The 13,563-nt window shown below is 41.4% G+C and overlaps 1 protein-coding gene across 1 annotated transcript in view; it reads right to left on the bottom strand.

Annotated features, from left to right (window-relative positions):
• SESN3 (sestrin 3) overlaps positions 1–13,563 on the bottom strand; it is a 44,161-nt gene that overhangs the window by 12,396 nt on the left and 18,202 nt on the right. The window contains exons 2-6 of the mRNA XM_021381558.1: positions 7,824–7,889; positions 4,680–4,877; positions 4,182–4,364; positions 3,551–3,787; positions 1,874–2,021 (exon numbers count right to left, since the gene is read on the bottom strand). Of these exons, the coding sequence (XP_021237233.1) occupies positions 1,874–2,021; positions 3,551–3,787; positions 4,182–4,364; positions 4,680–4,877; positions 7,824–7,889 (832 nt within the window). The remainder of the gene's footprint in view (positions 1–1,873; positions 2,022–3,550; positions 3,788–4,181; positions 4,365–4,679; positions 4,878–7,823; positions 7,890–13,563) is intronic.

The raw sequence follows: 13,563 nt of genomic DNA, 5'->3' as shown, positions 1-13,563 counted from the left end.
CTTTCAGTTCACTTCTGAGAGAGGCTAGGTATCTCAGACAAGATGAATCTTAGTAAAGTTATTATGCTAGAATAAGAAACAGAAAAATAATCCTGTTGACAACAGGATTGTTACGCTGAGCAGGTATGGTGTCCAGAATTACACCAGCTCTGCACTGTAACAACCCAGAATATAAGCAACACAAAAGCAATGCAGTACTGCACTTGTAAATATCAACGAAAGAGTACATGAAAGCAAAGAGCTCTACAGCGCAGGCTGAAATTCTGCCAGAAGCTCCAGTAACCAAGCATCTTCAAAGAGCTCCAAAATGTGTCACTAAGCAAGTGTAGGTTCTCTATCAGGAATCAATCTTTCCCTCCCAAATAAACAGGTGGCTTGGTTGTGTAACTACCTTTGCAGAAGTTGACTACTGCATAGCTGACTGCATTTGACCCTGATGTTAAAATCCTGGCTTGCTTCCACGTGCATCGACAGAAACAGCTGCCATATGTCCACTGAAAGTCGGTTAGCCTAAGAATTGCAGAAGTGCTTTATCTCCTCTCTGCCTCATTAAACAATCAAAACATAACTGCGTAGGAAGAAGATTGCGCAGCATCTGCTAAAGCGAATCCTCAGCAAAGAATAAAAAACCTGCACACATACACCCCTCTCCCCAGCAATGGCTGAATTTCCTGGAAGGGTAAAATGCACGGTGCGTGCAGGCTCCTCAACTCAAACCCAGCAAAGGAAAGTCAACAAGACTGTCAGCAACCCCAACAAAAAAAGCCCTCCTAGCCCAAACAACACCTCGTGCTTAAAAGCTTGAGGGGCAGAGACTTACAGAGGTCCCGATTTGAAAATCACAGACAGAATCACAGAATGTCACGGATTGAACCTCTGAAACTCCAGTGGGTCTCAGTTTATCTACACTGTTGAGACTGTCTAAGCAAGAATGGCCAATGTCCATTTCTAAAAATCCAACAGTGATGTTGCTGGATATCTTCTTCAGAGATTTTGGGTATTCTTAGAAAGCCACAAAATGATCTCTGCCAACTCACAGTATTCTTCCTCCCTTTGGGCTTGGTGCACAAAAACTGAAATACCTCAAGTGTGCTTGTCCTGGCTTGTATTCCGAGCAAGAAGAATTAAACACCGGTACATATTTTTGCCTTTCTTACTGGATTCTCTCTGAAGCGACTGATATCATTAAACTCACAAACAGTGTCCATACAGTTTGTGGCATTTTATGAGTCATTTCTTAAAAAGATTAAAGCTGCGATATTCAGGCAGCCTCTAGTGCAAGGACATGGCTGGAGATTCTCACTGTCTCAATCTTGTTTCTTAAAATGCTTCCTTGAGAAAAAAAAAAAACCTTGCTGTCTGTACAAAACACTTCATTGCATTGTTTGTTAGAGATGAAAGCCCCCACAGCATATGAAGAATACTGGAAAACAAGCTTTTAGCTCAGAATTTTGAACAACACTTAAGAATAAATTGAGTGCTAAGCAAACTCTGACAATGCACTGGTAATAGAAAAGCACAGAAGCATCATCACTAGAAACAGCAAGTTGGACAGGAGGCATGAACGAATAAATCTGAAGACATAGAACACACAAAGAAAGATGAGTTTATACTCAAATTCTTACAGAAGCCTGGAAGTTGTTTTTTTTTATTAAACACATAAAAATTAGATTTCAAGAAGTAAATTGGATATTGGTGTTTGCCAATAAGGAAACGCTAAGAGATGACCCAGGTGATCCTTACCACATTCTTACTAAGCCAAGATACAGCATGAAGAAATGAACAAAAAGAGCTGTAGGTACTGAACTGTACTCTTTGTTTAGTTCTTGAAAAGCACAAAAAGACCCAACTTGAACTGAAAAAGCATAAATACCTCCACTAATGACTAGCAGACTCTCCTTCTTCTCCTTCTCAAAGCGAGTGTCCATTTCTTCCTGAGAGGCTTCTTCATCCTCTTTATCTTCTTGTAGCCTCTTCATCCTCTCCATTAAGGCCTCCAGCTCACTTAAGGAATCTGCAATCTGCAAAAACACCGTGACATTCTGTGAGATCAGAAGACAGACAGCATGCGTCATCTTCACGTTTCATGCTCAACAATAAATGTTCCCAAAAAAAAGAGGGCAGCAAATATGAAAGCTCAAGCCAGAATTCCTTGCGTCACATAGAGCGAAGACAAACAGCTTTCAGAAAATCAGGAGAAGGGAAGAGGTAAGTGATGCTCTCATCTATCACAGCACAGTACTGCAGCGGGATTAACAGCAGAAGAGGCAGTGTTTGAACATGGAAAACACAGTTGCTTAAAATGCATTTTCCTCCATAAAGATTGCTCAGGCAAAGACACCCATATGCCCTACATGCACAAGAAAACAACCTTTATGGTACTTTTACTCAGTCTACTGGTAATACAAAATACCTTACTGAAGAGATACAGCGCAGTACAGGAACACGAGCTGAGACAGGAAAATAGTATTTTCCTTTTTTTTTTTTTTCATTTCTATTCACTATATGTGCTCAAAACAACTATTACGTGGACCTTTTTTTCTTGTTTTTGTGCAGAAAACAGGTCTCCTTAACAGAAATACATCAAAGTTTGGGGCTTGGTGATCTGCATTTACCATTCTGGTTTTCCACAAGGTGAACTGCTTGGTCTTTCTTTCCACCTTTTCTTCTTGATTCCAATTTTCTGCCCCTAACTATGAATGTCTTTCAGTGTACCACCCCTTGCTAAACAAGCTGCCCACGGCCAGCGGCAGCCCCCTGCCCACTACATCCTGGTGATTTAAGCTGGCATGTCTTACAGCCCAGAAACTTCACTTTGGATGCACTAATGGAACTGACGGATCCCACGCTCACGTTGTAAGCTGACTGCTAGTCTGTGAAAATGCACCTACTGACTCTGCTCACAATCCTTATCTTCCACCAAAGGAGATGAGGCTAATTCACCAACTGATATTAATTCAAGGACTTTTCTTCAAAGGCAATTTTAGGAAAAAAAAATCACATTTATGTTCATTAACTAGTAATCGAAGTCCTGTGTTGGTTCACTCAAGACCAGAACACCCACATGAAGAACCATGCTATTTATTTCAGACATTTCCTCTCAGCCACACAGAAGTGTTGCAAACCTGACCTGTTTTGTGATCACAGACCCCAAAGTCAAAATGAATAACGTGACCTCTGCTTTTTTTCCCACTTCTTTTTTCATTCCACGTGGTCCATGGATAACACTGTGTTCTCATCAGTGATACACCATCTGCAGACACTGGCACTTTAAGTTTTCAACTGGAAGCATAGTTTCAGTCTTGCTCAATGGGTTGTGAGATTAGCTATTAAAATCACATTACTTTAACTATCATCCTCTGTTTCAAAGTGGTTTTGAAAAGGATTACACAGCAACTGCTAAAGCTAATGTAAGAGTTACCAGACCCAAGCATTCCAGAAAACAGACAAAAACTTTCAAACTACCCTGAAATTTAAACAAGAAAGAATGGAAGAAAGCTTTCTAATGCAAAACAGAGGCAAGCAAAAAGAATCTTCTTGCAACACTAACCCCAAAGTTGCTACTTGTGAGAGATGCATTTTCTATGTTGTTGTCATTGGCAAGATCACAGACACAGAAGTTGTTGACTGCTATAAGTCTGACTCCATTAGATGTATCCGGATCTCTCTCTGGATTAATGCCACTACCAAATACAAAACTTGCCAAGGCATGATAATGTGCCAACAGGACAACAGCATGCACCAGTTCAGGAAGAGACCAATTATTTTCCCCAGTCTTGACAAGTTTCTGAAATGAGAATAAAAAAAGTGTAAATATAAAAATTCCTTTTGGCCCCCAGCTTTTGTATAAGATGCTACACATGAGTTTTAAAAAGGGATCAATTCTTTTCTTTCAATAAACACCATACTCCTCTTGCACATAAACACTCACTAGATTAAAAAAGAGAGACCTAATATATTACCTCTATTCTCTCGGGGTTATTTTAGTCATTGCTATTCCTAAAAAATAAACCTTGTTGCCTTTGCAACACAGCAGAATTTATTGGCTTATTCGATGCTCTAGTAATTCCCTGATTTTTTTAACACCAGGTAAAAAAAAGTCTAACCAGACATAGCTCAGTTCTTAGCAGTTCTTATTATTGGACATTTACTGCTATTACAAGGCACAGTTTAACAGGTACCTGAATGTGCTCTTTCGTGATCAGCCAGGGCCGGTGTGCCAGGAGTTTGTTTATTTCATTCAGATTTTTCAGCCTTTGGGGAATGTATTCTAAACCGTTCAACCATTCTGCAATCCCACCAGTCTTCAAAAACTCATCAACGTGCATATTTATTAGGTAGGAACACTGATGTCTGGCAGCGGCCTAAGATAATTGAACACAGAGGGAAAAGGTCAGCACATTAGCAAGTAATGTGATTTTGTTGCAGGTTGAAACAGGATATTAACGCAAAACAAAAATACAATTTGATTGCAAAGGGGCACGTTTTATATTGCAAAGCATTTCTACACAGTAGGGAGTCTTCTCCAATAAGCATGATTACCTTGCAACACAGACTCAAACTGAGGTTGCAGAGGATCTCTAGACCATATTAGCCTCTTCTTTCTAAAGGCTTCCTTTTCTTTTCTTAATAAGAAAGTCAAGGTCAAGGGAGAAAATGGATAGCCCATTAGTACATACCATGATAGCAATGTAGTGCCTATATGGCAAAGGAAGGGGCCCATCCATGCGCAACATGTAGAACTGGCTGCGGAGGAAAGACTCCAGGTACTGAGTATGGATACTCATGACCTGTGTGATGTTGTCCAGGCGACCAGATGTAGAGTACTCTTCCACAAGAAGATTAGTACGTTCATCCAAACCGTTTGCTTGCATCACCTTCAAAATGAGATGGAGAAACTTAAGATATTTTATCCAACTTTAGCTCTGGAGAGAAATATACTGTAGTATGAAAGGTTTGCTTGTGCAAGAAACTGCCAGGCAATTCTGTAGATCCAGATGTATACATGTGCCTGTTTATATGTGAATATGCACACAGATGCTACTTGTATACTGAGAACTGAACAACACCATACGCCTGTTGTTTTAGTATCTTTCTACAAAAACCCAGAACATTTTCTGCAGAGCTTTCCAAAATGGCTCAACTCTCAGATGCTTAATGTAAAGTCTGTATGGAGATTGGGAAGTGAGCAAAAACTAAGCAGAAAGTAAAGTCTTTATGAATGTCAACCTGTATAGATACACACCACGCAAGCATTCAGCCCTAAAACCAATTCTGAAACTAATGGAGAGGAGTGGGGTTACGTAACTGAATTATAGAAACAGTCTGGCAATCTACCACTTCTGTATTTGTATAATTGAAGAGGAGATCAAATGCTAATTTGTCTGTAACATTCAAGTATTATGTAGAGTAGGAATTTAATGCTTTCTTTAAACAAAAGCTGTTCTTTAATTATTCCAGCCGATCCAAACCTTGGGCACAAGATGAAATGAAGCTGTACAAGTAAGCAGCAAGCCCTGACACAGTGTAAGTACTATTACTCAGTGTTTATCACCAAGAACTGCCATTTTAAACATGCTCACCATTGAAGTTACAAGTAAAAGGCTAGAGTACCCAGTCTTTATCCTGAAATAGCAGTGTTAGATTAGCCAGCTTACTGCTGCAAGCACTATGAAACGGGAAACCATTTTCGCAGGTTTACTGCACACAGAGATAGAAAAAGTGCCTAAAACCAAGAAGACACAACTCTTGCTAAGCGACTGTATTTAAAGCATGTTTTCCTTCTTGGTGATGGGCTGATGAGCATACTGTGTGCCAAACCTTTTTCCACTAAACTCCATATAAAAGCTTATAAGCAAAGAAACACGAACAACATACTACCTTTCTTTTCTCACCACTGTACTCCCGATTTTAATTTACAGGCCCATAGACAAAGGGGAGAAGCAGCTGGGCAAACCCATAATCATTACGTGTGTCACTCTTCACTATTACAGCTTTCTTTGTTTTGCACCAGAAATGATGCCACTCTGGCTTTCCTCAGGAATGTTTCTACCATCAGTGGTTTATTCATGTGTTAGAAATCAGTCTATCCCACTTAGTATTTTATACCCCTCACTCCATTTAAGGAGTCCCCTGATTTCTTCAGCAAGTTTATTTTCCTGGTGTGTAAGAGATCTTTGTCTCATTCAGTAGTTCCTTGGGGACATTCTACCTTTCAGTCCTACTGTGTTGCTGGTGTGCTATTCTCCAGCTTGGCAGGAGTTTTCCATCTATCTTAGCACAAGTTAAGGAGAAGAAATTCTGCTGACAAAACTGAAATACACTCCTGTAGGATTGTACTGTTGCTATACAAGGCACAGCAATATACAGCATTACTGCTTCTGAGATTTATCCCCATGTATATTGCTATTCTCTTCATACTGCACATGTACTTATCCCTGATTGCTACTCTGACCGTATTCATCACGAAAATAAAACCAACTTTGATGAGACCAGTGTTCTAGTCAAGATTTGTGAGACACTGAATGTACAACCAGGCTCTAACTACATCTTCCCTACCTACTGTATTACTTAATGCCAGGGAACGGGGGAGAAAAGTAGCTGTTTGCTTAACAAACAGGATTTAAAATTGGTTTACGATACTGAATAATTCTTTCCTTCCTACAGGTGAAGGTTCCACCCCTGAGTTACTGCTGCGACTGCTACTTTCTGGAGACTGCTCAGTGCTTTCCTCCTGCACCCTTCGCTAGTACCTACTACCAAGCGTATCAGTTGTAAAACAAATTCACTAAGAACCCACTCAAAATGTTATATGCTATTATTTTAATTACAATCACATTTCTCCTTTTCATGCAATTTTGCTCTTAACAAGAAAAACCACATCATTATGAAGTTCAGCATCTCAAGTGTGTGTTCTATACATAAAGGAAGTCCTTCTCACAAGTTTGGCTGGCTGGAACTCATTCCGCTTCCTCTTTCTCCAGTCTGCAAGGCTCATTTTGACATCTGTTCTTTTTTTACTTCATTATATTTCTTGCTGCCAGGGTTTACACTTACTCTGTTTTTAGATTCAAATCTTTGCTGTGTATAAACAGACAGAGACTAAGGGAACAGCAGATATCCTGTCTTTCAAAAATTTCCTTTTGGCTCTTACAGCATGTGAATTATCTGCCTTTACTAAGTATTTAAAAGCAAAACAGAAAAAAGGCCCTAGTTTTACAGTCTGCCATCCCAAACAATTTGTCAATCAATAAATAATACTCTGTGAAGATTAATTTCAGGGCGAGGGAACTACAGCACAGGAAAGCTTCTATTTACTGTGGCAAGGTGCAAATCAAGGCTTAAGCTGAACATTAAATCATGCGCAGAAGTCTTGAGGCTGAAATCAAACTGTTCCTTTCAACCATAAATTCTCTTAAGAGCCACAGTTACAGTCTCAGAAGTTAGTCATATTTGTAAGTTCACTTAAACTGAAGGTCAGGTACTGCCCTGAGAGCTATATAATGCACTGCCGCAGTACGGGATGGGTCTCCCCTTAGGCCTGACATTAGCAGTAAGAACGGATCATCCCCTGTGAAAAGAGCAGAGCAGCACTCAGGGCTGGCATGGGGAGCATGGGCAACTGAGAGCAACTCCACTGACAGTACACGTATGAAAGGGCAGCTTGGCTCTTATCCTCTGGAGCTTGCTCCACTTAAACAATCGCTGTTGCTCTTGAAGGGACTCATTCAGGTGCTCCTGGGCAGGCAGGATGGTAAAACTGTCCTTCAGTATTTCCATGTTAAGAGTCACTTCACACCCAGCCCAGCTAACAGCAAACTTACCTCATTCTCTGGTATAAAGGCACTTGGTCCTCTTGTTAACGGTGGAGAGACTTGGACTCTTTTTTCCTGCAGAACAGTCATATAATCAATCAGTTTGAGGAACAACACATTACCCCACTTTATCGTGCAAGATTAGATCTTAAAGGCCTTGGCTTGGTTCTCTTCCCAAGGCCACCTGCATATCTCACAGTCCAGTGTACAAATGAAGCCATCACCCCACACTGGATTTGCCTCCTCTGTGCTTTGATCTGCATGAACTTTGGCAAGGGGCAAGACCAAAAAAAAAAAAAAAATCTGATCCATCCAATTGTTTTATTGGTCCGATTAAAGATACGTGGACAACAACAATAAAAAATGTGGCACAATACGAAAACTGGCAATTTGCTGGATTGAACAGAAGTTCTGAAAGCAGAGGGGAAAAAAAAGCTGTCTTTACCACTATGTACACAAAGGCCACACTTGGGAAATTATAATCATGAAGCTGTTTTCTTCCATATAAGAACCTAATTAGATTCTAAGTGTTCAGAAGAGTATAAGCACTTTGTTTGCCAAATAGTGGCTTGAAAAGCCCAGTCACCCTTCACGTACACCAGCAAGAAGACCCAGGTAAAGACTCCTTCCAAAAGAAAAAGACAAAAAGACTATGCTGTTCAGCTGCTGAGTCCAGAAAAGAACAAAACATGCCATGCAACACTTGGTGTGCCAACTACAGCTAGAAGAAGAGCTGGAGCTTAACAATTATTACATGTTCTTTGATAATAGGCAGAGTGTAACAAGAGCAAGAGAACTTCCTGTTTAATAATAGATAAGAAATGGAGCTGTGGAGATTTTCAAACTGTTGCCACTGACAAAGAGAAAGTGAGAAGGGACCTGCCTCTCTTCTTTGCTTCTTCACAGCTATATCCCATGTATCTGGAAACTATGGCTGTGCATTTCTTCAGGTCGCTAATGACACAGCAGCGTAAGTCACTTTTAATAAGTTACCCATCAACAGCAGTATCAGATTAGCATGGCAAATATTTCATGTCCCAAGCATAAAAGTCTGAGGTTTTCCGTAACAAATGACCCTTAAATACCTCAGTGACTCTACTGGGCAGGCTTATATTTAGCGGCCATGTACACGAAGATCAGCACAGGTCTGAGAGTGCCACAGATGTACACAAAGGAAAATGAAGACACTAGAAATGCGTAATTGCTCTGTGTCTTAAAAACATCCTGTCCCTTTTAAATTAGATTATGAAAAAAAAACATGCAAAAATCAGCAGTGATTATTCAGGAAAGATGTTGCAAAACAAACTCTCTCTTGACAATTAAATTTGTTACTTTGGAGTAATTCGCTGTTAAATGACGAAGAATGTACTCATGCATACTTTCATTCGTTTTCTGAACCGAGCTGAATCCACTCTGTGAAAACAAGTAGTCAGGAGACAACTCACTGTGACCACTGCCCGCTGTCACAGCCCCACAGTATCGTAAAATACTCCTTATGAGTCACACGTACGCAGCCTAAAGTAGTGAAAAAGGTATAGAGACTGGATATCTGCCTGTGCAACCTCTTCTCCATGCAGCTATTCAAGGCTCAGAAGGTATCTTTTAGTTTTAAATGCACACTTTTGCCAGCAGTCAATCATCTTGGTCAACCTTCAAAAAAGAAACATTTTCCAAGATTACTACTAATGTTGTACATCACTGGTTTTAGGAAGGTTTTTTGGATATCAAGTCTTTGAAAGCTTTCATTTCGCACCAAATACCTGGAGGAAACAATTTATGTGATGGAGATGACTTGGATGGCCCCTGGCCAAAGCGAACCACTACTTTTTCCCAGTGTGCCCTCTGAGCTACATCTCACTTTGGCAGATTCTGCCCAGTCTGTCATCTAGGTCAGACTGGGGCAAAAAAAACAGCATTATCATCCTGCTTTTAGGAGGCTATGACCTCCATTACCTACTTTCCCCATTCAACATGGCTGCCTTGACCTTTTAGAAAAGCTGCTTCTAGTGGTGTAGAGTACTCCCTTCCAGCATCAGAAAATACTATGTTGCCTTTTCACCAAAGCTTCTGTTTTGCTGAAACCAGTTAACACAAGCTTATCAGAAGGAAAGGAGCAAATATGATTGAGCTGCACAAATTCTCAGGATGCTGTTAATGAAAACACAGGAAGTTTGCAAGCATTAAGTAAGGTAACGCTGGCTTTGTTGAACTGTAGATGAAAACCACTGCTCCTGGACACACTGTATATGGAGTAGGGATTTAAGACCTATCCAAGCATTCAAACATGAAAAACTACATATGCGAATTAGCAAGCAATGGTTCAGATATACGGTTCTTCATGATGAGACATTCTCGCAAAGCTTTTTGTTTCCCAAGAAAAGCTGATTCAATGTCCAGCTCAACCCATCCTTGCAGGTTACACTGGCTGTTGCATACTAAGTCAAGTGGAGTCCCAAATACCTTATTTGAAATTGGATTCTTATGCTAAATGACTGAACCAAGGAACAGGTTGCTCAGCAACCAAAATACCATATGCACTTCCATGAGCCATTTTCTGCTTCGTGTTCCTCCATCAACACATTGTTGGAGTATGAATAAGTGATCTTAAAAGGCTCGTAACCAACATCATTTACATTAAAATTAAAAGAGTCTTTTTGGAAGCGCTGATTAGGAAAGAGAAAGATAATGAAGAGCTTCAAAGACGAGAAAAGAGAACCAGGCCAGGGAAGGTTGCTGGGAAAAGGCTGCTGCTTCTTGGAGAAGAGAAGGCTCCGGGGAGACCCCACTGTGGCCTACCAGTACTTGAAGAGAGCTTATAAGGAGGGGGACTGACAGTGATAAGACAAGGAGGAATGGCTTTAAACTAAAAGAGATGAAATACAGGTTAGATGTTAGGAAAAAAAGTCTTTCTTCAGATAGCAGTGAGGCCCTGGCACAGGCTACCGTGAGGGCTGTGGTGCCCCATCCCTGGAGGTGCTCAAGGCCAGGCTGGATGGGCCCTGGGCAGCCTGAGCTGGTGGGGGGGCAACCAGCCCACAGCAGGGGGTCAGAAGTCAATAATCTTTGATTTCCTTAAGCCATTCTATGATTCTATGAGATGGGGCCCAATTCACACTGAGGTGCAAGCTCCGCAGTGGCCTGCTGTGATGTGACGGACAGATTAACCCATGTGTCTGCAGAAGAGCTGCAGGAAACCACAAAAAGACAGCCGTGAGTGGGTTTTATCCATGACTTGCATTCTGTCCTTAAGCTGTATTTCTAACAGTGTCATGAGCTAAATGCTGAGAACTGAAAGGTTGTGAAATGTAACTATTTTCCTTGTGAATCTGCAATTCACACTCAACAGTGAGAAACATCTTCCTCCTTGGATGGGATCTGCCAAAGCATGCCAGTACCAAAGGCCATACCTTGTGCCAGGATAGGAGGCAATGGGTACAAACAGGAACACAGGAGTTTCCTTTTGACCACCAGAAGCAATTCTGTGCTGTATGGGTGATGGAGCACTGGCACAGGCTGCACAGAGTCTGTGGGGTCTCCTCCTTGGAGATCTTCCAAAGCCACATGGACATGGCCCTGGGCACCCTGCTCTGGGTGTCCCTGCTGGAGCAGGGGTCGGACCAGGGGTACCTGCCCATCTCAATGACTCTGTGACTCTTGACAACTCCAAGGCTTTTTAGTTACAGCAGTGACTGTGCACCTTCCCTCAAGAACCATTAAGACACTGGGACATGACCTCCACCTTTCAGAGCTGCTGAGTGGCCTTGGTGAGGATGGGGCCAGATCCCCTTGGCTGAGAGCATGGCCCAGAGCCACACCTGGGAGCCAGGAGCACTGCTGGCCTGCAGCGGCCTTCCAGTCAGAGCCTGAATTTTAAAGAAATTCAGCTTCTTCCTCTTTGCTATCACATGAGTCATTGTGTCCTGAGGCTGCAAAGAAATGACTATTTTTAGCAAGCTGTGAAAAGAGGTTAATTTTACTTGAAACAGAAGAAAATGGAGCCGTTATCTGGCAAGGCTGATCAAACAGCTGGTTTAGAAAGCACTTTTTTTTTTAATACCCATGAATGTAGAAAGCATAGGTGAGCAGAAAGCTGGCGCAGCATTTGGGGTGTATGGAAGCTCTACACAGAAGCTGTGTGCACAAGGTAACTCATCCTGCACATCAAGATGGTCGTGCTGTGAGCGGGAGAAAAAAACCAAATTATTGGAAAGAAACATTTTGTACCTAATGTGGGAATTCTGCGACATCCCAGCTACCAGAGCAGCGCGAGTGGCTCGGGAAGGCTGGCAAAGGGCTGAGAGCCATCACTTCCACAAAAATCACCTCCACACAAAAGACACCGGGGCAATAAATAGCGCTGGATTCCATATGCATACATCCCAAGGGCATCCCAAAATTACTTCCTCCTGAGGTGTAAACTTTTTTCCCCCTAGATAGGCAGGTAGTGTAGTGATGGAAGGCTAAGAAAATGTACTTCCTACTCACTGCATTTACTGACTTCCTCTAATACTTCTCCTCCACTGTGGAAGCCAGGATGGGTTTTATTTCTGACTTTAAGCCATGCTTGTGCTGAGGTTATACTTCTCCAACTATTACTTAGATTTTCCACTGGCATTCAGCTAATCATTACCTATTTTAAAAAAATGAATGAATGAGCCCTCCCACCTCCTGTTTAATATCCAGGTTGTCTAATGTTCTGCTACACGCTTGCCCTCCAAAGCTTCCAAAAGGGTAAATACCATCCGTCCCCTGCCCTATGACTCTGTTCTTCTGCTGCTTTATGACACTTCTTAGGACTAGAGGGAATGGCCTCAAGTTGCACCAGAGGAGATTTAGGCTGGACGTTAGGAAATACTATTTTCCAAAAGTGTGGTCAGGCGCTGGAATGAGCTGCCCAGGGAGGTGGTGGAGCCACCAACCCTGGAGGTGTCCATGGTTTAGTGAGAACTACTGGCGATAGGTGGATGGCTGGACTGGATGATCTTGTAGGTCTTTTCCAACCTTGGTGATTCTATGATTCTTCCTCAGATGTTTCACTCTGCCAAGGCCATTCTCTGACTGAGCATGGAAAGTGCCTTTGGAATAGGAAAGTCCCTATAGTTTTCCTATTGCACAGAAATGCAAAGATTCAATGAAATCTCTGCAAGTTCAGCAGACTTCATCTGCTCCCTTTAACCATTTGATTGTCTTTCTGGACTTTCCTCCTATGTTGTTTTTTTTCCTCTCTCTTTTGCATTTTCCTGGTCTTTGTATAAACCATTTTTGTATACTTGAAAGTTCCCAGCATAGGATATTATAAATACTCCTAGTTTAGAATTATTTATCCATTCATGTTCTATTGTCTCCCCATCATAAAAATAATAAAAAACATATACATTTTTAATTCAATTTACTAAGCTATTAAGCTACTCTATATTCCATATTGAGCATACTGAGAATCTTTTCGTTAGATAACCAACATGTGCCCTTCAAGAACTTCTCACAGCTATTCTATCTTGTTAACGTTACGTTCATTTATAACAAAAACTCATACTGTCACTGCTGCCCATTTGTGCTTCTAAATCCATGCTGTGCGTGTGCCTCTGCTTGCTACTTAGAAGGAATAATACACTAAAAAGTTCAAATATATTTGATAACCTGGGAAGTTCTGTGACATGCTGGAATTTTAATTGTAAAGTAAGGCTTTGCTGTGTTTTTTCTTTGATAATTTGACACTGTCCAGTCAAGAGCATTTCACGTTTTCTCTCTG

The sequence above is a fragment of the Numida meleagris genome, chromosome 1, assembly GCF_002078875.1.
Source record: "Numida meleagris isolate 19003 breed g44 Domestic line chromosome 1, NumMel1.0, whole genome shotgun sequence".
NCBI lineage: Eukaryota > Metazoa > Chordata > Aves > Galliformes > Numididae > Numida > Numida meleagris.
Note: the sequence above shows the minus strand (reverse complement) of the source record. Positions and strands in the feature narration are given on the sequence as shown.